This window comes from Artemia franciscana, chromosome 2, assembly GCF_032884065.1.
Source record: "Artemia franciscana chromosome 2, ASM3288406v1, whole genome shotgun sequence".
NCBI classification, from domain to species: Eukaryota; Metazoa; Arthropoda; class Branchiopoda; order Anostraca; family Artemiidae; genus Artemia; species Artemia franciscana.
The window spans coordinates 30,234,966-30,261,396 of NC_088864.1; the positions used below are offsets into that span (position 1 = coordinate 30,234,966).

The following is a 26,431-nucleotide window of genomic DNA, read 5'->3' on the forward strand; positions in this document are numbered from 1 at the left end:
CTTTTACCAGAGGCTTCTTAGAGAAGTTGGTAGTGTTTCGTTGAATCTAAATGCTGTGCAGCCTTCTCTATATTTGTTGACATGTAATCCCAAAATTTTTAGCAGTCTGAACTTATTTATGGCATTGCTTTCTGAGGTTCTTGAAAGCATGATTTCTCAAGAGACCTTTTTTTAGCACTTCCATTTTCTTTTCCCACCGATCTTTTCTTTATTTATTGACTTCTACCCATCCTCGATATATCTGACTGGCCCATCGGAGTCTTGCGAATCCAGAATCTGAACCCGATTAGGCAGTTTAAGTAGAATTGTTCCAGGATTCATTTGCCTTCGAGGCGTCCTAAATCATACATTAGGAACTTATAGCTAGTTTGAGGAACACGGATGACTTCACTAGTGTCGGAGCCATTTTTGAGTCGGCATTAGCACCTCTACGGGCACTATAATTCATGATGGACCTTCTCAATTGACTGGATATTAGAATGTCCTTAGTAATTAATACATTTGATGGGCAAAATCGCACAAAATTTCGCCTAACTGAAGTTCATGTTTTCAGCAGTACTACTAAACAAGCTTTACCGTTCATTGAATTCTCCAAGTTCTTCCCTTTTTTTTCCCCTTACTTTTGTTATCTAAATTATTTATCAGAAAGAATAACCTGCCAGGAATGTCACTCATTCCCCTTGCAATTTACTTGAACAAATATTTCCTCTTGATAGGATACGTCTAAAAAGAGTGGACCCATCCAAGACAGAAAAGTGGACTTAGCCCATTACAAGCCTGGGAATAGATTAAAAGGGTTAGCACCACATCAGTATTAAGACCTACCTTGAAAAGTTTTTTCCCATGTCACTTAGTGAAGTAAAACTATCCTTTGACACTTGATCCATGCTGGATATATTCTTGACGAAATGGAGAAATTTCAGTCGAAACAACTCCAAATTATGTTTCAAAACATCTTCAAACTCCGCTTTACCCTTTGCAATCAAGGTCAGCTGCTCTTCGACTGCAGAACGCATTGTTGGTAAAACAAGATCAGGATCAATCTGCAAATACAAGAAAAGAAATTGGAAGCATAAGTTGTTCATTCAAACGGATGGCCTCACAGCAAGAAATACAATAATGTCTCACAACTCCTTACTTTTTATCTGCGGTTTATCAGTCACTAAGAAAACAAAAAATGTCCTAAAAAATATAATTTTACGAGCGATTTACAATAGCATTTGAGATTATGCAGAGAACTTTTTTGGTGGAACGGTGGATCAATAAACACCTGGTGACAAGAGGCCCCAATTTCAATTCTGACTGCCGGGACGCTAGGACCTTTGTAGCTTAGAAACGTCGTCAATCGATGAATGATTGAAAAAAATTTCTTCAAAAATGCTTGGAAGCCTTGTGGATGTGTGCGTTCATTTGTCTTCATCCTGCTCTGACAACCTAGATACAGTACTTGGTTAACATCTAGATTTGATTAAGCTCAGCAATTTTGTTCACCTAAAAGTTTTAATGTAACTGACTTTTTTTTAAAAGTCATATTCAATTAAATTCCTATTCAATTATCTCGTTGACCAGACGGCTAATTCTACGAAAGAAAGACAAGAAAAATAAACTTGAAATCTTTTTTATCAAATTGTAAAAAGAGACTTATCGTACTGTTCAGAATAGATCAATAGTTTTTCTAGAGATGTGAAGCTTTTTACTGCAACAGAAACCAAGAAACATAGATATTTTAGTCAGCAATAGGGGCAAATAAAACAAGGATATATCAACCTTAGCAATCCAAGACAAAGCAGCAATATATATATTTCCATGAACAGTTCCCTTGTTGGTTCAACGGATCCATGCTTTCACAAACACAAATTTCACAGGAGAGTACGGTCGATACTTCATTGTGAGTTGTAGGGGGATTATCTAGCAGGAAAACAATTTACCAACAATGCTGCAAGCAAACGTTTTGACTAAGAGCAACTACTCTTTCTCCAGTTCTCAAAATTGACCTCGGCTTGTTTTTCTTCGAAAGTAACACCAAGCTCCTGATGTTGCACAATTGGGTAAAATCTTAAATTCTCCATCTAAGCGCTCCCATAAGAAAAACCCTTAGTTACAAATTTCATCATTGAGAATTAGATACTTCCTGGCCATTTAAAATCAAGCACATACTAGACATAGCTGGATTTTCATATTCAGTTTATCTGAATACTTCAGCTTTCTGGAATGAAGGTAAATGACTTTATGAAACCAACGAAGAGCTTCTCAATTACTTAAATTATCCTTGATGACGAAGAGACACTGAAGTGGCATAATACCCTAAACTAGTCCACAGGCCTTAACTTATATTGTCAAGTCAACATGGCACAGAACTGTTGCAACATTAATTTACATTGTAAATACAAGCGGTTGTGGCTCCAAGTTCGGGAAAATTACCTTCCATTTTAGAAAAAAAAACTATAAAGAAAAGAAAAATGTAAGGTCCAAAAGGCAAGAATTCTTGCCTGTTTTGTAAATAAAGTGACGAATGTATACGTCATACTTTGTTCAGGTATAAACAGCTTTCAAATATAAGAGGGAGCAGATTTGAGCATTGTAACAACAAATGACTTCTACCTGTCTTAATTTTAATGCAACCAAAGTATTTAGTCACTTTTGCCAATTTTATTATTTAACTCAATAGAATGATCCTAGTATAGTTCTCATGATTTTCTCATTTTTGCAATTTATGATTTGCAATTTATAACATTAATGACATTTATTACACTTTATTAAATTTATGTCCCCATTTTTGCAAATGCAATTTGTGAAGAAAATTACTCTTAAATTACTCTCAAACTCTAAGAGTAACGACAAAATCAGCGACCTTCTCCCTTTTACGTGAAAACTACTTCAACTACTTTCAAAAATTTGAAACTGACAACTGCTCATTTATGATTATTCCCCCCCCCCCAAAAAAAACGAATTTGGTCATCCAATCTTGTTTCAGAACAATTAAAAACGTTTCATTTTCATCTGATGAGTGCTATACTTCTCCAATTTACTACTACTGACAATTCAAATAAGCTTTAAACTTTTTTCCTCTTTATAATTCACTTTCGATTAACGGGGGCAACATGATGTGTGAAGTAAATCACTTACAATAGTAAAAATTCAATGCAGGGGAGTTGAACCATTCTGAGCTAATTACCTTTTGATAGCCGTGTACCAGAGCAATTCCAAGTGACGTTGGAACCATTCTTCTTCCACTTCCAACAGTTACATAATTTCGTTGCTCCAAGTTGTTTATATGGACGGGTATAGAGGCATCTGTTCCAATACCATGATGCTCCATTAAAGTTATAACCTCAGATTCGGTTAAATAGACAGGAGCACAAGTTTGGCGTTTCAGAAGTTTCAGCTAAAAGGTTAGAGATTTTATAACCAGTAAATAAACAAGTTTTTCAAATGAAAGTAGAGTAACATTAAACTGTATATGAGCCTCCCCCCCCCCTCAACCAAATCTTTACCATAAAGTTTTCTGAAAGTTTTTCTGACTACTGCAGATGTCGTAAAATGATAGTGTTTTACTTACTGATCACCTTCAGAAAGTCAGGGCTTTAAAATCTGACAGTCACGGCTTAAAGTCAGGGCACCCGCACTTGAGGGGACAAAAGTAGAAGTTTAACATAAAAAGCGGGAAGTTAGGGTGATTAGGAGAGGGGGGAGCCTTCCTTACATACTGAATCATTCCTTAGTTTTACCACCTTTTTATTATACTTTAGGATTTTTTGTTCTAAATTTAGTTTAAGCTTAGTTTTATCGGTCTTCACTTGCATTGAAAAATATTATTTCATTTTTAACCAGTTTTTAATACCATAATCGGGGTTAAACTGAACATGAAGAGGTTGCCGTTCCATCGACCACTACTCTAGAGAAGAAATTTGAATTGTTATATAACAATGCTCCGAGAAAAGAGGATCATGAAGGCGTGCTTGCTTAAAAAATGTGTAGCATAATTTTCTTCAATGAATAGGAATAAAATACCCCCGTTCTTTAAGGTCCGGCTGTCGATCATAATCCTTTGATATTTCAAAACTAACTTTTCCAGGAAACACAATCATTGTCTCCGTAAGATGAGCTTTTGAGGGATTATATACTTAAATCCCCCCCCAAAAAAAAGCCTGCCAGCCTCCACCGTATAATAGCTTTTGTACAACTATTCAATATTATATAAATGTCAGGCTGACTGAATAAGCGGTCTATAATAGTGGTTCACTTTTAGTGGACTGTCATTATTTTCAGGGACAGACGATACCAGCTCTTTCAGGGAAGTGCCAATGTGATCTCTGGAACTTGGATCGTCGGTCCTGAGCCAATTGTAAATATCAAATGGATCCGAGATCTCTTATAAAGGAAGGAGGCTCATTCCCTCACGTTAAGAGCATGAATTCCATGTTTATCTGTTTATCTCTTCCATGTTCATCTGAAAGATCTCAGGCAGAGTTTCTCACGATCGTAGCTTTTGATGAGTAATTTTAAACTTAATGAATTTCTTATATTTCGAATCACCCTGAAAAGCCAACTGTTTTATGTTTTAATTATTATCAAAATTCCTTTTTTAGTGTTTCTATTACTACTAGCCCGAGTTGTTCTTTACTTACAGGTCGGTACCACAAATTGTTTGACGGCACTAATGCGCTTCCTAAGGTAATTTCTTTTTAGTTACTATATAAAAGTATAAAAATTAATTTAGATAGACAAACCATTGTATGTCACTCATACGGTTATTATGTAGTGACTTAGTTATGCTATATATAATTCAAGCGCAAGACTTAATTCAATTTGTAAGACTTAAAGTAACGTCAAGGCCTAGAGTGACATTAAATTTTAATGTCATTACGAAAACTTTCGGAGGGTCCAAATGCGCGGGCCAAAGTCTAGGGTGACAGGAGGGAGATAATAAAAACCGGCGGATCTGTATACTGCAGTGAATGAATAACCAAATATGTTTGTCAGTGTGTGAAATTTACATAATTTTAGCGGGTGGTTGAAAACCACTGGTAGAAAGAGCTTTCTGTTCGAGACTTTAAATGATAAGAATCGGTAAAATTATAGAGTGCAGCTGAATAATATTCTTTAGTCTCGGTACATAATAGCCAAACCAAGGTTATGATAAACAGTCTGATTACAGCTAGAAGAGCCGAAATATTTTTGGTTGTAATCAGGCCGGTCTCTCGAATCTCTTATGAGGTAAAATCACATATGCAAATGAAATCATAGGATTAAAATCCATAGCTGGAAATTCTGACTCTCTATTATATTTTTGAAAATAATTGTAAGATGTATTCATTTTGTTTTGGGTACGCCAACATGGCGCACAGCCACAACACTTTTCCCTTACAGCTAAACCCCAGTAGGGAGACTCTCAAATTCCGTCCAAAAACAGGAATACACTACTTTTACAGTTTAATGAATTGCCGATTCGAAATGGAAACAAACCTCTTTAATGTCATAGGTTGTTCCAACAGCACACATTGGAACCAATTCTTCATCTTTAGGCATTTGCCAAGTCATAACAGCTGTATAGCCGGCATCCACCAAAGTTTTGCCTGAACATGAGAATCTCTCGGACCCAATTTCAAAACCAATATTCGTAGTCATCATCTTACAGTCGTACGATAGCTACAAAAGATAAAATGAATAAGATCAGTTCAGTGTTTTCACTCTCTTGGTTTTGATTCACTGATTTTTATTATTGTGAAGATAAATAAGGGGTCTGACGAAAACCCATGGAAAAGTGATTTTCCTTGTTGTTGAAGCGAGGAAACTGAAGTTTCATAGGAGCCAGGAGCCCCCCCCCCCCCGCGGAAAATCTTCCGACACGCAAAATTGAGAAGCCAAAGAGAAAGTACAAAATAGGTGCCTCAAAATGTTGATCAGATGTCTTAAGGGGCAGCAAAAGGACCAGATATCAAAACAGTTTTAGGACAGGGGCTGGCAGGTCTCCAATCACATACGACTTACAAAACAGAAGTAAAACTCTCAATTTCTGATTGAACGAGCACCATCCAAAGTTTCTACGACCATCAAGTAGAGGTGAGGATGACGAAGGCGTAGCCCCTTCCAATACGGAATAAGTTCTGCTTGTTTCGGGATTTAAGGTTACTCTTTACTTTCTTAATAATAGAAATAAAGAGAAAATATCAATTTATACCTCCCCCTCCCGCCCCTTCCTTAGAACTAATTCCGTATTTACCTAAGTGCTCAATAAGAGTTAGGATGTTCTGGTATTAAGATGCATCCTTTGAGGCATCTACCCCCACCAAACAAACCAATCAGAGAACCATAATGTAGGTGTTTAAGGCTCTCATCTGTAATGTTTGGAATTGTGTATTTTTTGCCAAAGGTTGATCAGGAATAAAAAAAAAAATAGCAAGTAAAACAACAAGGAATTTATTAAATATACCATTATTAATAGTTAAATAATATTAATATTGTTGAATATAAATTTAATAATATAATGAGATCTTTAAAAAAGATATTGAAATATTAAAACAGTCTCAAGTTTGTTATTTTTATGATGGAAACGCATTGTGATCTTTGTCGTTATTTAAATATCATGAACGTGTCTTGTTCGTTGTTTTTTTTTTCCAGGAATGATCGTATCAAATTAAGGAGCCTAGAAGACTGGGAGAGGGCTCATTCGAGCAAACATTAAAAGTTTAGGTGCCGTTTTAAGTGACGAAATAGTTTGGAGGGCAACTAGCCCCTTCCCCTTTTTGTCAAACACATCCAAGTGAAATTCTGAGATAGCCATTTGTTTAATCATAATTGAAAGGTCCAATAATATACCTCTGAGGATGACAAGACACACCCCTAAACACACAGACTTTAGGGAAAGGGCTGTATCTTTGCAATTTGTCCATTGTGTACAGAGAGTATTTGTCACTGAGAGACATACGGCATTTTTCACAGGGGAATATTCTGCGGAAGAAGAAGTTTCCTGCGGGAGAACATTTTTTGGGAAGAATTTCCCTGAATTCATCTAAAGAATTCTTTTTATTTGTCTTTCTTCCTCTTTCGATGCACTATTTTACATAAGGAGAGAATGTTACGATGGAAGCATCCATCGTGGGAATGTTCAGCGGTGGAGAAATTTGGTGAGTAATGTCCACAAGGGTACTTGCAGGATGACGCCTCCCTTCTTATTGCACAAAACAGTTTCTGGCTTTTATTTTAATACTTTATTTAATAGAAGGAATTTGCTTCATAATAAGGGGAAGTATTATTAAGGAGGGAAGATAGGTCGTTTCAATTACCTAATTTTCTAAGCTTCATTGAGCCTTCAGACGGAAATTAAATGAGCTTTTGGGACTAGATTCTTGAAAAAAATCACTAAATTAGCACATAAATCACTAGATTATTGAAGACAAATCACTAGAACTATAATACTCTTTATCACTGTAATGAATAATTGTTTTGTTCCTTTACCGTATTCTGTACAGGCGCACCTACAGGAAGGGGGATGTGGTATATTTCAATAGATGTGGAAAAATACCTTTAGATTGGCTTTTTGTTTTTTCTCAAGCGAAAATTACCCTTAAAATATTGAAAAATTCCTTTTTGCATCTTTATGCAGAGAATATAAATAATCCTTGCTTCCCCCAAGTATTTTCCAAAATTGCCACCATTGGCTTATACCCCGATCACCCAAAATTGGTTATCGGCAGATCTAATCGAAATATTTGCCTTTTCTTTTTAATTGTTTTTCCTTGTCGATTCAAAACCTCAGTTTTTTTCCCAAAAATATAGAAACTAATTTCTTTTTACTCTAGTTGAGCTAGTGTAATTACAAGAACACTAGCGACAACTTTGAAAATGGCCTTTTATATTTTCATGGAAAAATTTATCCCACCCTTCACTCATTTGGATAAGCATCGGTCTTATTGCTTCATTAAAAAACAAAAAGGTGTTTGTTAATTATACGGAACATACCCAAGAAGTGAAGTTATGTTAATCCTAATGAAACATGCCAAAATATGATAAAAATATAATACTTTAGTTTTTATTTATAATTTATTGTATTATAATTATTTTATATTATAATAATGCAATTTGGGCTATGTATTTGCACATTAGGGGGAGAGGAGGTAAAGTAATCTAACTTAACTAAATCTTGCCCCCACCCCCATAATGTGCAAATATATGGCCCAAGATATACAAGTCAAATGAATTCTGTCACTCGTTATTTGTCTTTGTGGCTATGAAACTGGTTTTCATAGATCGTACATTATCCTTAGCATACTTTGATCCCCAGACATATCTTCAAGGCCTTCGTGGGGCATGTTAAATCTAAAGATATAGTTTTGGAACATTTCGACTATGCTAAACAAAATGGCTACCGTATCTCAAGCTTTTAATCGAGCAGTTTTTGGGGAAGAAAGGGAGGTGGGTGGGGGCTATTGATCGTCATATCCTTTTGTTCAAATAAAGGGGACAATAGAAATTTTAATTTCCTTTGAAATGAGCCCTCTCCCGATGCTCTAGGACCGTTCGTTCGATGCGATCGCCCCTGGAAAAAAAGCAAATTAACAAGCATCCGAGATTTTTCTTTTGGCAAATAATACAAAATTCAACACTTTTGCAGATAGGGACGTGAAACCTCTACAGTAGGGTTCTCTGATACTCCAAATCTGATGGTTCGATTTTAATTAAAATTCTTTGACTTGTTCTGGGTGTTTTCTCCTTGTTTCATGCAAATTTTCACAGTTTGTTAACCTTTTATGGGTAAAACTAAGCTTAATGAAACTTATATATTTGGAATCAACATAATAAGCCGATGATATATTGATTGATATTAAAATTCCGTTTCCAGAGTGTCGGTTACTATTGTCACTCCATTCTTACAATTCGTTACCACAAACTGTTTGACATGTTAGCACATAATCTAAAATAATCTAAAACCTTAAAGGTTTTGACATGTTAGCACATAATCCAAAAACTTAAAGAATAAGACATTAACTGCGCTAATTAGGTGTTTCAATTACAAATAAGAAAACTCAGAGAGTTATTGGAATTTCGATTAGATATTAGAATTAAAGATCAAAAACACTAGACAATTCCCAGAGTAGATACTCCCCCCTTACTCCGAACCGAATTCAATAATCAAACTACAAACGATTTAATCTAATTTTCATCATCCTAGCACGTCCAGAAGCACTGAACTCGCCAAAGCAATGGAAATCCCCCCAACTCCCCCAAAGAGAGCGGATCCGTTCCAATTATGTCAATCATGTATCTAGAGCTTGTGCTTATTCTTCCCATCAAGTTTCATCCAGATCTCTCTACTCTAAGCGTTTTCCAAGATTTTCGGTTCCCTCTTTCCCCCCCCCCCCAGCCCCCTATGTCCCCGGATCCGGTTTAAATTGAAAATGGAGCATCTGAGACATACGCTTTTTCTATATATTAGGTTTCATTAAGATCCAATCACCCATTCCCAAGATTGGGGTTTTCAAAGACTTCCGGTTTCCCCCTCCAACTCCCCCCAATGACAGCGGATCTGGTCGGGATTTAAAATAAGAGCTCTGAAGAACAAGATCCTTCTAATTATAAAATTTCATTAAGATCTGATCATCCGTTCGTAACTTACGAATACCTCATTTTTTCTAATTTTCCCGAATTACCCCCCCCCCAACTCCCTCAAAGAGAACGGATCTGGTCCAGTTATGTCATTCACGTATCTTGGACTTGTGCTTATTCTTCCCCCAAGTTTCATCCTGATCTCTCCACTCTAAGTGTTTTCCAAGATTTCCAGCCCCCCTCCCAATTCTGCCCAATGACACTGGATCCGGTCGGGATTTAAAATAAGAGATCTGAGCTACGAGGTCCTTCTAAATATGAAATTTCATTTAGATCCGATTACTCCTTCGTAAGTTAAAAATACACCATTATTCTAATTTTTCAGAATTAACCCTCCCCCCTCCTAACTCCCCCAAAGAGAGCGGATCCATTTAGGTTATGTCAATCACGTATCTAGGATTTCTGCTTATTTTCCCACCAAGTTTCATTCCGATCCCTCCACTCCAAGCATTTTCCAAGATTTTAGGTTTCCTCCTCCAACTTCACCCAATGTCACCGAATCCAGTCGGTATTTAAAATAAGAACCGTGAGACACGGTATCCTTCTAAATACCAAATTTCATCAAGATCCGATCACCCGTTCGTAAGTTAAAAATAATACCTCATTTTTCTAATTTTTCCGAATTAACGGTCCCCCGTCCCCCCCCCCAGATGGTCGGATTGGGGAAACGACTATTTCTAATTTAATCTGGTCTGGTCCCTGATACGCCTGCCATATATCATCGTCCTAACTTATCTGGAAGTTCCTAAACTAGCAAAACCGAGACAGACAGACCGACAGAATTTGCGATCGCTATAGGTCACTTGGTAAATACCAAGTGCCATGAAAATGGAACCCAAAACCAACAGAAATTACAATAAATAACCGAATCAAGCTCAAAACAAGCCGAAATTAGCATAAATAGGGCTGAAAAAACCCCCATCCGTTCTCAAGACCAGAAAATAATTTGCACATTACTGAAAACGAAACACATTTTAAGTGTTCAACCACTTTTGACTTTAATTAAAACCTTGAGGAATAAATATCAGTATATGTAGATTAAATTGACAATCCACGTTCATTTGTTGTTGTTTTTTTCAGTAAAATGCAAATTATGCTCTGGTCTTGAGAAGGCATGGGGGTTGTCAGCCCTACTCATGTTAATTTCTGCTTGTTTTGAGTTTGACTAGGTTATTTATTGTAATTTCTGTTGGTTTTCGGTGTCCTTGTTTGAGAGTTCAGGGCTTGATGGGGGGGATGTTCATCAGACCAAAAGGCAACATACTATTACTGCTACTAGTAGAGTAGTTGCTACTGTTAGTAGCCTACCTCTACAACTAATAGTAATACTCTTACTACAATTACTGTCACTATTGCTACAATTGAGGATAAGGGTATGAAGATGAAAATTTCAGGAAATATTTAAAGGGAAGTTGAAATTAATCAGTGGAACGACAAAACGTATTATTTTAGCGTCTGTGTAGAATATACAGGACGAAGGAATCAAATTCACAACCGAATTTTTTTATCAATTAAGCTGCTAATTCGCCACCCTATGACTTGAAACTACAGAATAACAAGATAATTATGCCAGTGCGTAATCCAGATATTTCAGAGGGTATATGCCATGGAACATGCCTGGTTGTTAATGAATTATATTATAACGCGAAAAATAAACATAATTTTATTCACTTCACCTTTCTTATAGAGCATAAAAGCAGCTGTGAACTTAAGTATGAATAGTGCCAACATTAATTTGTGCATTCAGAGCCTCAGCTGCAGTCCACTAAAGTAGTATTACAGTTTCAGTGTAATCGTTCATTATAGCTGAGACTCACTACAGATGATGGAGGGTAAGGCACTTGGGTAGATTGTAGCTTCACCACTGTTAACAGCAGTTGATGGTCTAAACACCCACTGACAGGCCTGAAAGCCGAAAGACAGAATTTCGGCTCAAAATCTGACAAGTTAGACAGAAGCTTTGGTAACCATGCTATTGGTTGGTTCAGTGTGGAGTCAGGAGCTAAGTAGGTATGCGGTTTATTTCCATTATTGGGAATATGATATCCATTATCTGATGGATAATATCCTAACGAACAGAATAAAGTTTGTTGGGGAACACGGTGGTAAACAGTATCAGAACAGAGCTAATATTTTAAATGTTTTGTCAAATCCAGGGTATCTATAACGACACCCTTTGAAACTAGTAGCCGATGATTGTCCTACGGCAAATTTTTTGCAGCACAAGGTAAGGTTGCTTCCTCTTTACGATCTTTCACATTTGAAATACATAAAAAAAACAGAGGAAACAGAATATAAAACCTTTTTCTCATTCCTACCTTTTACATTTGGGTTGGCTCCATCTTCTAGAAGAAATTAAGTCGCACCTATTAGAGCTCCAGTCACAGACCAATTTAAAGGCGTCTTATTGCAAGAATATGCAGTGGCACAGCATGAAATTATCATTACTGAAGGAACTGACGTATTGATGTATTAACTCAATTCAAAATAGTAATACCTTCATGTGAAATTAATTCAGTTTAATTAAATTGAAGGGAAGATGTCAAACTAATAAAACCAGTCTAATGTTTTGGGGCTTTCACACTTAATTTTTATAGTAATTTTGCTGTTTTGTCCCAAAACATTATATGGTTATAGCCAACTTAAAATAGCATAAAATGAGGTTATTTTGAAACAAGTGATTTCACCCTTAAATGACGTCGTGTTTAAAACGGTATTTGCATAAATGGCATTGCATAAATATTTTCATATGGTTTTTCAAGCAAAAGATGAACCGATTAAAGATTTAACCTGGAAAGGTCAAGGAGAATTGTTCCTAACATTCAGCTATTTCAAGCACGCAGAATTTTGCAACCTCTCTCCAGATAGAAAGAACCAATTTAGGAGCGAATTCCACATTTTCTCCTAAATGTCCATACACAGCTTCATAATACTCGTACATATATTGCTCCAAATCACTTAAAACAAAATAAACCAATATCCTCGTCCTATGGAGTTTGTGATCAAGTTGTGGGATAAACCCCAGTTACTCTTTAAGCAGTTCAGGCGTATAAGGTTACATATTTGGACACATTTCATCTAAAGGCAAATACTTTGAACCTACCGAACCGATAAAATGACGAACAATGTAATCATATATATTCCATGAATCAGAGTCAAGCAACTCCTTAGAAGCAAGTTTCATTGGAGTTATCGGAGGATGGTCACCAGCATCTTGCCCGTTCCTGGGTGGACATATACCTGCAGATAGTAAAGCTCTGACTTCGACACCCCAATGGCTGGAACTTTCTAGTTTCTTCAAAGCTTCACTAAGAACAAGAAAAATCAATAAAAAGAGGCGTAAAACACCTAAAGTTAAACAAGAAAAAAATTTAGGCTATGAAAAAATTGACAATATAGATTGTATGCAGAATAACGAAAAAATATATAAGAGAAATGAGACAATACATTTTTTAAACCAATTATTACATTACAAAGTCGTCATAATTTGTCTGAAATAGAATTGTTCACATAAAAAGAAAAAATTAGGTTTATTCAACAGTCTTATTCCATGGTTCAACGTGGCAGCACTGACGCAAATGTGGCATTGGCTTAAAAACTTCATCATTTTGGGACAACCAAAGAAAATTCTCGCAGAAGTAAAATGAGTCCAGGGAGCAAATTAAATTAAAAAACAAGTTTTTTAAATGAAAGTAAGGAGCAACATTAAAATTGAAAACGAACAGAAATTACTCCGTATATGAAAGGGGCCTTTCCTCCTCAACGCCCCGCTCTTTACGCTAAAGATTGACTTTTTCTCTTAACTCTATTTTTAAAACAGAAAGAAACAGTAAGAAAGTTGGACCCACTACCATACAGTAATGGGGACTCTTGGGATACACGGGTAGCTGAAATGGTGGCAAATGATCACCCAACCGGTATCGGCCCTCTAAAAGGTGCACTAGAATTCTTAATTTACGGTTGAAGATCATGTTTGTACGATAATCTTATTTTATATAATTGGTAATGTCCGTAAGTCCCAGCTTGTCATAACTGAAAAAAAATCATGGGAATTTACAGATGCTTGAAATCTGAAGCGAACATTTCGTTATTGTCCAATCAGATCTGATCTTATTTGAGCTTTTAAGTGAATTAAATTACGTACTAAAATTTATTGATTTCAAGGCCAGTGAAAGACTACTAAGAGCCTTGTAAAATCCCCTTTATTTCTCATTTTCTGCAGGGTGATTAAGGACTTTTCGGCTCCTAATCGTATTTTGTTGTTTTAATTTTGTGCTTTCAGTAAAACGCTAGATTTTCAGAATCCCATTAAACTTAGGAAAAAATACGAGTCAGTTTATTTGAAAGAAATGAAGAAACTTGTTGTGTTTACTTATTTCAAAAAATATTTTGGATAACACTACGAAGCAGTATTTTTTCTCCGTTTTGAGTTTCCTCTTCGCTCTTCATTTCCATCAGAAAACTTTGGTTTGTATTAATTATCGTTACCAGAAAGCAAGAGCAGCGGAAGCTCGCTTCGAAATATGAATTTCAAATAACCATTAGTAGAGTAACCATTGAGAGTAGCACACCTAGATCGTTTGGTGAAAAAGCTTGCACACAATTCCTGAACTGCATTTTAAAAATAGCGCATATTTTTTAAATGATGTTGTTGGGAATATGACACCAGAGCTTGTTCTGACTACACCGTCACCTTGCCAAAAAGAGTACAAGGCAATTAGTATCAGCCCCATTATAATAGATTATCATAGTCCATGTTATGACAGAAAATGAATAAGGAAGACTTACATTAAATCAAAATTATCTGGATACGAAGTTGTTTCTGTTCTTGGATATGATATATAGCCTTGAGAGTAAAGTTTTTCAGCTATTTGCATCGCATGGTGAGGTGACATTCCGAGACGACTACTTGCTACTTTCATAAGTTCGACGGTATTTAACGCTAGAGGTCGTTGTTTTAACTTTTCTTTCTTGGAACAACTCACAACTCTATAACGTAAAAAATTCAATAAATAGTATATCAGAATTCTAGTCTCTTAAGAGTGGTATCATACAGAGACATAGAATATAATGATATTTGTAGAGTAATGTCGCAGATACAGATTATTGTTATAGATATTTCTTGTCATCCAGTAAGAGTTGACGTTGAAGATTTCTTAGAAGCATTACAAATGTAGGTCGTCAAAAGCACTAAAAGATAGCTGTAAACTTGGCATGAAAAGGCATTTTTCGGCAGTTTTAAACCGCTTCCTTAGGATTTTGTGTTTTGAGATGGAGTCGTACATTTTTTAAATCAAATAACGTGTTTCAAATAACATGAAAGCCTTTAACAGCAAGTCAGACTTTGTTCGATTGAAGTCAAAGCACTTGTTTTACTTATAAAATATATTTTAAATTCAAATTTGGGAAACAAAGTTAGCATTCACGACAGCCAAATGTTTTTAATATAGCTGTTCCATATATTAATTTCAGGAATCGCTATAGCCAAAGTGATGCCGAAATCCCAAATTGGTTTCCAAGCGACTTTCACAGCCAGTCAAATAAAGTAAAGCTAAACTTGTTACTGATTAGCAGGATTAAACTTTTCTTATTTCTTCTCTGCCGACTAAAGGCAACCTACCCTTGAAAGAAATCAAATCCCATGTACATACCTGGCACAGGCAAAGACTTAACTGACAAGTGAATGAAATAATATTCGAACCTTCGCCGTCCATTATAGCTCTGTCAAATAGTATTTTCTGCGATCTCTATTGCCACTAAGAAATAAAAACCATGAAATTTACCCAAGGCAATCTTTAAAAGAGGGGCGAGCTAGCACATTTTTTTTAGTCTGGATACAGAATGGAAAAATATTGACAGACATTAAATAGCCATACAGACAAGTCGAGTTTTGCAATTTTTGTGTATTTTTGGTCATCAAATTTTGTTGAGAAGCACAGATAAATTAAAGTAAGGCATTCAATAGCTGATTTTTTCTTCTATTCTACTTCATCTTTACTTCAAATTTTACTTCTCCTATTTCTACTACATCTTTACTTCAAACTTTACTTCTTTAATTTCTACTTCATCTTTACTTCAAATTTTACTTATTCTATTTCTACTTCATCTATTTTAAACATTCTTGCTGTACAAATTTCAATATTGTATGAAATGGCTAATCTTTCACTTTCAGCGTTCCTACCTTCGCTGCAGCATCAAAACGATTGTACATAATGATCTGACAGCTTGATAGGGGCAAAGAACACTCTGAAGATTAGAAGGCTCAGGTAGAAGGAAAACCTACTGCTGTTTGTATTAATTTTTATTCATTTTAAGTTTGATTAGTTAATTCATTTTAATTTATGTTTGTTTCGGTTCTGTTTTGCCATTGATTAATTTGATACACTTTTTTCCGCAAAAGAACTTCTTCAAATCAAAGAAAAGGACTACATTAAACCTAAAAAGAGTGGAAATAAAGCCACATAATAACTCAAGTGCAAAATGAACACAAATCACTAACAATAAATAAAGGAAACCCAAAATGAACAAAAATTACAATAAATAACCAGGTCGAACTTACAACAAATGGAAACTACCACAAACAGGAATAGGATTGACGCCCTTTATGCCTTGTAAAAAGAACAGAACGTCATTTGCTCTTTACTGAAAACAATTCTACTCTCGAGTAGTACGTTTTTATATGCCATAACATCAACAACAAAAAAGAAATAAAATCATCGTATTAAGCAAGATTACTGAAAAGTTCTATTGAAATTCAGATTTACAGTTTAATATATATTAATATTCTTTCCTGGAAGTCTCTTTAATTTTGTATTTATTAACGTTACAAACGAGCAAACGTTCAAAATGCACTTTGTTTTCAGTAAAGTGCAAATGGCATACTGGTCTTTTAAAGGGTATAGGGGGCGTTAGCTCAACTTCTGTTTGTGATAGTTTCTGTTCATTTTAGGTTTAACTTGTTTATTTGTTGAAATTTCTCTTCGTTTTGGGTTTTACTTATTTATTAACCCTAATTTATGTTCGTTTTATACTTGAATTACAATTTGACTTCATTTTGGCTAGTCTTGGGTTTAATGTAGCTCTTTATCTTTCATTGGAAAAATTCTTTTGCTGAATTTTTTAAATTAATTTCTGTTCATTCTTAAATGATATGCCTTTTTTATTGGTTAATAAAAGGAATATTTACATAATTATTTCAGCTTTTCTCTTTAAAAAACAAGATCTTAACTTACTATTTGTATATTGGACAGGTTTTGCAGCAAATTCCGAAAACTGTTGTAGTATAGGAATTTTGATGAATCACTGCCGTAATGTCGTAATGCGAAAACTCATCAGTTTCTGTTGATGCTTAAATTATGCAGGCCTATCTTGGTTTTGACAAGTTCTTGAAGAAACTAAAATTCAGCTGGAGGGGGGGGAGGGGCAAACCGAGCTCTGGGAGGGAAGTCCCTCCCCCTGCCCGATACCAAATCACACCCTTGATGGATAGGTACGTGGAGTGCTGTTCAAATAAATGGATTGCAAATCTCTCGGCTTGTATATGGTTGAAGCCATTTTGCTCACAGTCATGTTACAGCCCTGAGTATAGGTAAATGTATCCATTCCCCCTAAAAACGCCGTAAATGTTTCAACTTCATAGCTTCCAGGGTTCTTGAGATATCCCAGATAAACCTTTTTGACAACCTTGAGCCCATATAGCGCCTTTTGACTCAGTTCAACATACCCCTCAATATGCTCTGAAAGTCTAAAATTAATGCACTTAGCTGTTCATGAAATATTGCAGAAACGTCCTTTTGACCACCTGGATGCATATAGTGTCTTTTGATTCAGCTCAACATCCCCTGAAAGTTTGATCTTAAAACCCTTGACCCACTCTTTTGACAACCTGGATACAATCAGGTTCTTTTGATTTAGCTCAATATTCTCCTCAAAATGCCCTGCAAGCTTCAAACTGATAAAGTCGCCCGTTCCTTAGATATCGAAGATATACCCAATGACAACCTTGGATCCACGTATTGCCTTTTGATATAGATAAACATCCCCAACAACATGTTCAGATGCTGATGTTGCAAATAAGCAGCAGAATTATACCACTTTTGCCAAGTGTACTTCTCTCTGAGACACTGTTAACAAGAGTTCAAAAGCCACAGACGCTGTCAAAGAGGTATACGATAGACACCTCATCATGCCTGTGACCACTTGATGGGATTCGGAATATGGCAGTGTCAAAGATTTGATGGATTTTCACAAAATATAGAACCTTCACTATGTCTGCGATGTTTTACAGAAACACAGGTTTGGTTTTCTTGGCGTAGATTTCCTAGAAAAATACATGAAATTCAAAGAGTCATTAGCGGTAACTCTGGATGTCCTCTGGATATCCAAAGTAGAAAAGTGCTACTTTGGTATAACTTACCCTACAGTTCGATCGTTTGAAAAAAATCGCTCAAAAAGCTGAAATGTTTAGTGGAATTTTGCCAGCCACTGGTATATGCTCTTTTTGTGGATTTGGAGGAAAGATTTCCTACTATCTTGGACGAGGGAGCTTTTCACGCAAAGATTATGTTGTTGCCACTTCAAGTAATCCTTATTTCAAACTTAATGATTCACTGGCGAGAGCAGGGATTTAACTGTTGAATTCTTGGTAGAAGAAGCAAGAAAGTTTGAAGAACCCAAGGTTGGCTGTTAACGAGGCTGACAGAACTGACAGAGCTAGCTACTTTCCTGGTGATGAATACCTTGACAATAGTGACGAAGAAACTATCGCAAACATTCCAGAAAATTGTGAACGATATAAAAATAGTATAAAGGTTACGGTTCTTTCATATGCGGTGGATAGGCGAAAAGAAATAAGACTACCCAAAGAGTGAAAAGAGTGAAAGACTACCCAAGAGTGAAAATTTAACTGCATAATTCAGTCGTCTGTACCTGCAGAAAGACTGTTTTCGGCTGGTGGAGGAATTTTACCCCAAAATGGAACCTGCTTAGAGGTGCTAGGCTTGAAAAACTACTAGTCTTGAAGGGAATTAGCAAGAAATCCAATTGAATTGTTATGTAGCAATATATGTTGCATGTTTGATATTCTTTTGACTGTCTAGTATTCTGATATTTTAAACGAATCGCATTTTCATTATCTAAGAGTTACTGTATCTGATGGTCAAAATAGAAACAGTATCTATTGTCTTTTCTAGGTAGCAAAGCATAGCATGATCACATAGCATAATCACAGTCTATATGGTACCATTGTCATACAAGTAATGTACTCGTAACAAAGATCAGCATGGAAACTTTTTGGTAGTCAACTCAGTGAACTGCAAGTGGTCTTTCTTCCTGTGTTACCATGCTCGTTAGGTCTTCGTTAGTACCTACCGGGAGCCAAGTAGATATGAGAGACGGGAGATATGACGGGAGAGTAACGTATGCATTATAGATAAAACCTCAGGACTTTGACACTTCAGTACTGAAGTACTGTGGAACTAATTGAGCACTAAAGTACTTTTAAAAAAAATACTTATTACTAAAGTAGAATTTTGAAGGATTTTATGATACTTTGACTCAAGTAAAAATTTTCTGGAGTACTTGGTACTTGTGATTAAGCAAAAAGTAAAAGTACTTGACACAACACTGGATTGAGGGCCTACAACTACAGATTATAGATAAAGCAGACAAATGAAATTTAGCGGAAGAGAAATTTTGGTCACACCACGATACAGGTCTTCAAATGCCCAGGATGATTCTTATAAACAAAAATAATAGAACAAGCTTCATCCGCATGTCAGTGAAGCATGTACGAAAAGGGCATCGACACTAGTAATACGGAGCACGAAGCGTAGATAAAGATCGTTAAAACGGCTGTTGAGAAATCTTGTATTTTTTCCTACTATATTAGTTGGCAAACATACTGATTTTGTTTTACCGTTCGCGCCAATTGAGTTTCAAATGAAAGATGACCCTTCCAGAAGCATAGCAACACAGTACTAGTGTGTCAAGGGACAAGCACATGAGGAAAACTAGCTTGGGATTATAACTATACAAGTCCATGGTATTCTGCCATGCACTGCTCGGTTACAATTCCACCAACCATATAGTTTGAACGGTGTTGGGAAAGAAAGGCTATTAGCCTTTTTACGGGAAACTATGTTTTTCCGAAAACTTCTCAAATTCCCTGAAAGTGAGCACAAGAGAGGAAATAGCTAGTGGCGTATAGCGAGCTTTATTGCCTTCTACCGAAACATAAGCATTAGAGATTTTAACTGAGCTCTCTATCGTAAAATCCATTTGAAAGCCTAAACATCCTCGAAATTTACGCATCCTCGTAACTTGTCACCAACATTTAGTAAAAAAAAAGTAAAAAAAAAGAGTAAAAAAACAGTGTCGACCCAGATAGATGTTTTTGTAAGAAGTCAGGTGTTGATTGATCTATATTCCGCAAATCATGCAGAGGGATTTTTCCCGAAATGCCATGGAATATGGGCCCGATTGAAAAGCTTGCATAATATCGTAAGCTTATTAATATGAGCCAATTAATACACAATTTATTTAGCGTTATTGTATTTCAGTAAATTCTTAAGTCATGGTAAATTTTTCGATTTGAAATAAGTTGCTCACGCATTTTTTAACTAAGGTAAAATTATGGACGCAATTATCTAGTGAGGATCGCCTACATTATGGTTTAAAAGCCAAAGGGAGACCCCTGAAAAGCATAACATGAGTGGCACACGAGTATATCAGATCAATTAACGAGGAATAGTGGAACAATAAATTTCAGACTTGACGCTTTCTAGTGTCCCCTCTTAAAATTTGAAGAAAATCTGAGATGATGAAGCATTAAACGTCAACCCACTTAGTGCAGGATGAACCAACAATTACTTTGGTATGAATGGTATAATTAGGTAATTAGGATAATTGTTGCTAATTGACAACTAAAATCAATTTACAAGGCTGCCTTTCCCATGTAAAATTTAATTTTCGGCAGCAGTAGAAAAAACTAATATATATTAAAACGAAATTTCACGACATATGGTGCGATATTACCAGGGGTGGCAATCTTGCCAGTAACAGGTATAAACGGAAACAATATTTGATTGAAAGGCTGCAACTAAGCATTCTTACCTTGCCTTTTTTTCGTTTTGGATGAGATTTTGGAACTCTAAGGCAGCTTCACGATCAGATGAACGAATTCGCTCCCATTCAAGAGAAAGTTGACAGGATTCACTAACTTCAATGATTGGCTAAAAGTAAACAAATAAGTTTTAAGGATGTTACGTAAATTTATGACGCATGGTAAAACGATCCTTTAGCCCGCAAAACGTATAATTGGCCTTGAAAAAGATTACTGTGTAACTCTTATTTAGGTGAAAGTCGCTAAATTCATTGCAATCTTAATTTTCCTATGCTCTGAAAAGCGATCTTGCTTTCTGACCCGACATGTCATCAAAATGAATTTTTTGCACAAAAGATCTTTGAGAAAGGATCTAAAATTTGGCCGGTTTATTTTTTCCGATTTAATTCCCAGGAAATAAAAAAAAATCTAAAATGAAACCTTGTTCATTTTTTGTTGAAAAAGATCAGGAGCGTAAAAAATGGAAAAAATCTGAAAAAATCGGAACTGCTATAAACTAAAAAAAACATACTTCAAAATCAAATGGCCGGATTGAAAATTCTAGATTTTTAAAATTTATTCCTCCACTACTGTTTTTGTATTTTACATTGTGTCTTGCAGATCTTGAATAAAAGCGACAAAGTTGAAATTAACTTCAAATTGTAGCTCTTCTTTCATTTTCAGTATTCCAACCTTTTCAGCTATCTAATCCGAATTTTATATTTATTTATGGAACAAATTATATTTTTATTTTGTTTCTGCAGTTTTACGTAACCCCACTTTACACCCCCTGGCTGGAGACATACCCGAGGCAAGAACGGGTTAAAACATCTTTAATCTGAGTTTGGCTATTGAGAGAACCACATAAAATGGAGAAAAAAAATGGCAAATGGTGGCTTAATCTAAAATAACTGCGAGAAGTAAATAACTTATAAGTAATTGTTCGGACTAATAAAGCACAAGTTACAACCCTTCCCCCAGGGTGGGGGGGGGGGTTAAGTTGACCCCAAAGTTTTTTTTATCTCATCGTTGGACTACTTCAAACAAACTAGAAATCTCAAAATTTTGATCGGATGTATTTGAGAAAAAAGGTTGTGTGTGCGTGTGGAGGGGGCGGGGTAGATGCCCTCCGATACTCATAAGAAGGTAACTAGAACTTTCAATTTCCAATCAAATGAGTCACTTCTGAAGTATATACGACCTTTCCTTACATAAAAACCTTGCATGCCCTGGGGCGAAACTTAAAACATTTGCCCCTGGGTTCAACTCGGAGGTTTTATTATCTGATGTGTGAACTATTTTTAACAAAATAGCTTTCTCAATAGAAGGATAAAGACATTTCACAAAATTGTGCTAAAAAAAATTGTAAACAAAAAACGGCTATCACTACAAACTTTACCGAAATAAAATGTAAAAACATTTACGATTTAGAATAAATTACAGAAAAAATAAACTTGAAAGAAAATAATAAGTGATAATTCCTTCAAAATGTTATTCCTTTCCAAGAAGAGTATTAGCTAGGCTAAAGGCTTGAAGTGGTATAATTCCTTCAAAATGTTATTCCTTTCCAAGGACAAAATTAACTAGGCTACAGGCAGCTGGGCTTTAAAAATATATATGAAAAAAATCTAAAATCTATAAGAATCGCAATGTTATTCCTTTCCAAGATTACATTTAAATAAGTTTCATGCTTCTAGCTTACTTACGTTTTCTTTCGTATCGCTTCATTTTTAACCCCTAAATAAACTACTCTCACCTCACTCGCTGCTTGTCTTGCTGTGATTGATTAGAATGGCAAAATAATGAAATTAGTATGATTGGCTGGCATCCAACTATGCAGTATATTACAAGCTGTCTATTGTTCATGTATAAAGTTTTTGTCAAAAGGGTAATCGCATAATTTGGAAAAGGCTCATTCGACTTAAGTCGGAAGTTCTAGCTCCGTTTTTAAAAGTCAAGAATAACCCGAAGTTAAGAAACCCCCCACCCGCCACACCATTTTTTCTAAATGCTCTCGATCAAAATTTAGAATTAGCCATTTTGTTTAAAAATCATTCAAATGTCAAACAGCTACGGTTCCAGGTCTGAATCCCCCAAGTCCTGGGGGAAAGGGATGTAAGTTATACTAGCAGCCCATCGTTAACATATAATGCTTCTATGGAAAGCGCAGTCGTATAAACTTTGGAGGAAGCTCATTCGACCAGAAATCGAAATTTATTATGCCCTTTTTAAGAATCGAAAGTGATCAAAAAGTAACGAGCCCCCCCCCTCTTCCCCTTTTGCCTTTTTTCCCCAAATGCATCTTATCTAAATTTTGAAATAGTCATTTCGTTCAAAATAGTCCGAAATTCAAATTACTATAACTTTGGGATTGAGAATCCTCTATAGCCGCCAGGACAAGGATTGTAACTTATATAAGTTGTCTATTATTACAATATAAGGTTTTAGTGGAAGGGGTGGTCGTATTAACTTTAGAGGGGGCTCATTTGATCGGAAATTGAAACTTCTAGTTCTTCGTTAAGAGTCAAAAGAGCAATGGGCACTTAGTCCACGCCCCACCTTTTCAAAGAGCATCCGGTCAAAATTTTGAGATTGCCATTTTGTTCAAAAAAGTTCAAAGGCCAAATAACTGTGCTTCCGGGGTTAAACCGCTCGGCCCCAACCCTGGAAGGAATGGCTCTGAGCTACGGGACTTGCTTATTGTTACTTTGACACTTGGTTTACTTCAATACTTGAATTTAGTGATTTACGTGGCAACTTCGATTTACGGTGCAAGGGCTGTAAGCTATGCAAGTTGCTTATTGTTATTTTTATACCTTGTTTACTTTGTTGCTTTCATTACTTTATTATTTTTTTACTTTGATATTGTTACTTTGATACTAGTTTTGAAACTTTGATGTACATTTAATGTTCAAAAAAGTTTGATTTTGAAATAAAAATTCTTTTATAACTTGAAACTTTTTCAATCAAAAACTAACAAGTATTAATTTAAAAAAAAACTTTGCAAAAAAGAAGTTTTTCGAAGAAAAGTAAAGGCCATTTTAAGTTCAAGATCAGCAGCTACAAATACATGTTAAAATTCAAACTCAAAACAACCAGAAATTACTAATTTTTTTTTATTGTTACTATTGTTTTTTTCAATGTTCTTTTTTTTTGCCAGAAAAACGTCTTAATTTTCCCACAGTAATGGAAATTTAGAGTCCCCTAGTCCAAAAGCTATAAGACCGCCAGTGTTACAGCTCAATTAACATATTATAGATACGATAAAAAAGGAATCCAATGAAAAATCCTTGTAAAGAAAAAAAAAAGTAATAGTATATTTTCTAGACTCTACCTAATGATTCCAATAACAAACTTGATTTCAGTTCAAAATAAATTAGGATAGCATATCATGCTTGGGGCACATCAATCTTAGTTCCACAATTTCTCGATATTCACGACCCAGCATAAGAGACACTTAGGAAAACTGCATACCTCCAATAACTTTACCCTTCAGATATAAAATCAAATAATCTACATCTTCCAAGTTTTTCAATTAGTCCAGCAAATGCGATTAACTGTCTTTCCATGTTTTCTTCGAATGGGCCAAAATTAAAATGGTTTCCCTCAATGGAATTTTTTAGAGTTTGTGGGTGTGGCAAACAATAAAAACCGCCAAAATTTGGCAACGTTACATCTGGCTGGTGGCATAAAAAAAAAACTGTTTTGCATGCTGACAAATGGTCTGCATAGCACAGGTACCGATCTTCTGATTCTCTACCATCAATGGCAGTGCAACGCGTGTTTGGGAGCAAATCACCCGACACTTCATCTATTCTCCCCCCCCCCCAGATTCCTCCGGGTATCCATTTGGAGCTGAGTCGACTCCGGCTGAGGGATTGTGAAATATTATGACATCCTGTGTCTATAGGAGGCATGTTTATTTGTGAGACATTAAAGTGAAACCGAATCAAAAGAGTATGGGAAATTGATAAGATAAGGGAAAGCAACTTTCTAAATAACTTGCATTCCAAAATTGGCAAGTTAATTAAAAAACTCTTTTAAAAAAATATTAATTAAATTTACTTTTTCAACCTTGTTTTTAGTTTGATTCATATTTGACAGAAGATAAAGGACCAAAAAATAGAAGAAATAATTTTGCAATTCCTTTAAGGTTCTGGCACCAAAGAGACTTATGATAGTCGAGGATAATTAGACTGTAAATATCATCTAAAAAACTTACAAGGAATAACAAATTTGAATTAAAAAAGATGCTATGAATAAGGTACTAGCCCGTTCTAAAAACCGTAGATGTTATATGCTTCTTTAAGGATTTTTTTTTGTTGCAGAATTTTTTTTAGTGATTTAATCTCAAGGCATTTAGCTCAAAAAGCAAATAATACAGAGACGTCGTTTATTATGAATACTCTGCAGGTGTTCCTTCATCACTTATGCTAAGAAGTGTGGAAACTAGTTAAAGTTAAAACAGCACATCAAAGCAAGCCACAAAAAATTTCGACTAGAATTACAAACCTGGAGTACCCAGAAAGGTTCTGGAATAAAATTTTGAATAGCATCATGTCTAGTAACACATAAACCCAGGGTAGGAGTCTGGCAAGGGCCATATGAAATCAGGGTCGAGTCTGAGCTACGATATTTATCCTGGAATGAAAATTTTGTGTGCTCATTAATCGAAATTTCCATTTGTGGAATTTTTAAGATAATAGGACGTGTACATCAAAGGAGAAGGAGAGACAAAGAGAGAGAAAGAGAAGAGCAAAGAGAGAAATAATAAAGGATGAAATGTCATTGTTTCCCCCACTAAACTTTCTTTTGCGAAGGTGAAAGTTAAATGTTGCCTGAATTTTCATAGAATCTGGAGATCCTAAAGGCTCACAAAATTCAATCAACTTATCATATGCGTAATCCAGCTCCCAATTTTTCTTTATTTACAATCATATCTGAGTAAAGAGTATCTTACTTCTATTTGTTACTGTGTTGTCCATCCCGCTTCAATTGCTTTGCCGGCTAATTGATAAAACATATTTTACATGTTTGCAGGGGCATAGCTAAGGAGACAAAAGGCATCTCCTCTCCCCACCATGAAATTTGTGTTTATTCTCTCTCCTTATTTGCGTAGACAGGAAAATAATAGTGTTAGTTTTACTGAAGTAAGCGTTTTTGTGTACAGTTTTTACAGCAAACATTTATAAGATTTGATATTTTCCAAACAATAGATATCTGTTTTATAACTAAACATTTTCAACAGCTAGCTTTCAGAACAGTTCCAGATAAAGTATAAAGTCTTTAAAATTGATGGAAGACAGAAATAGAAATTAAACAGAACTTGCACTTGTCTGTCACAACAAACACCTGTATGTCGTGCATATGCAACTTGGAAATCAACAACAATACAATATCCGATACTTACACGAAAGAACTTCGTTTGAAATCTAGTAAAAGCACAACCAATCCTAAGATCGAGCTCTTTTCGGGCATCCACACTCTTAGATTCATTTTCATTGGGTTCGGTCAGATTATCCATCGCTTTTAGAATGTCAATCTCGGTGATTGCAGAAAATTTGGCACGAAAAATAACCTACAAATAATAAGACTAAAACTACAAAAAGATGAAAGAAAATTCATTCAAAAAAATTGAAGAAAGTTCTAAATGGCCAGTCAAAGATTATTCGCAAAATTCACTCGCTTGGTATGGAATGACTCATTTTCATATTTTTACAAGCG

General features: G+C 35.5%; 1 protein-coding gene across 3 annotated transcripts in view; it reads right to left on the bottom strand.

Annotated features, from left to right (window-relative positions):
• Window positions 1-825: 825 nt before the first annotated feature.
• Window positions 826-26,431, bottom strand: part of LOC136040032 (DNA topoisomerase 3-beta-1-like) — a gene marked incomplete at its 3' end in the record, with an annotated part of 49,825 nt that continues 24,219 nt past the window's right edge. For all 3 annotated transcript variants that reach the window (XM_065724099.1, XM_065724108.1, XM_065724105.1), the window contains 8 exon segments: window positions 826-1,043; window positions 3,176-3,385; window positions 5,467-5,649; window positions 12,710-12,914; window positions 14,395-14,595; window positions 20,719-20,837; window positions 25,220-25,348; window positions 26,118-26,285. In XM_065724099.1, coding sequence (XP_065580171.1) covers window positions 826-1,043; window positions 3,176-3,385; window positions 5,467-5,649; window positions 12,710-12,914; window positions 14,395-14,595; window positions 20,719-20,837; window positions 25,220-25,348; window positions 26,118-26,285 — 1,433 coding nt within the window.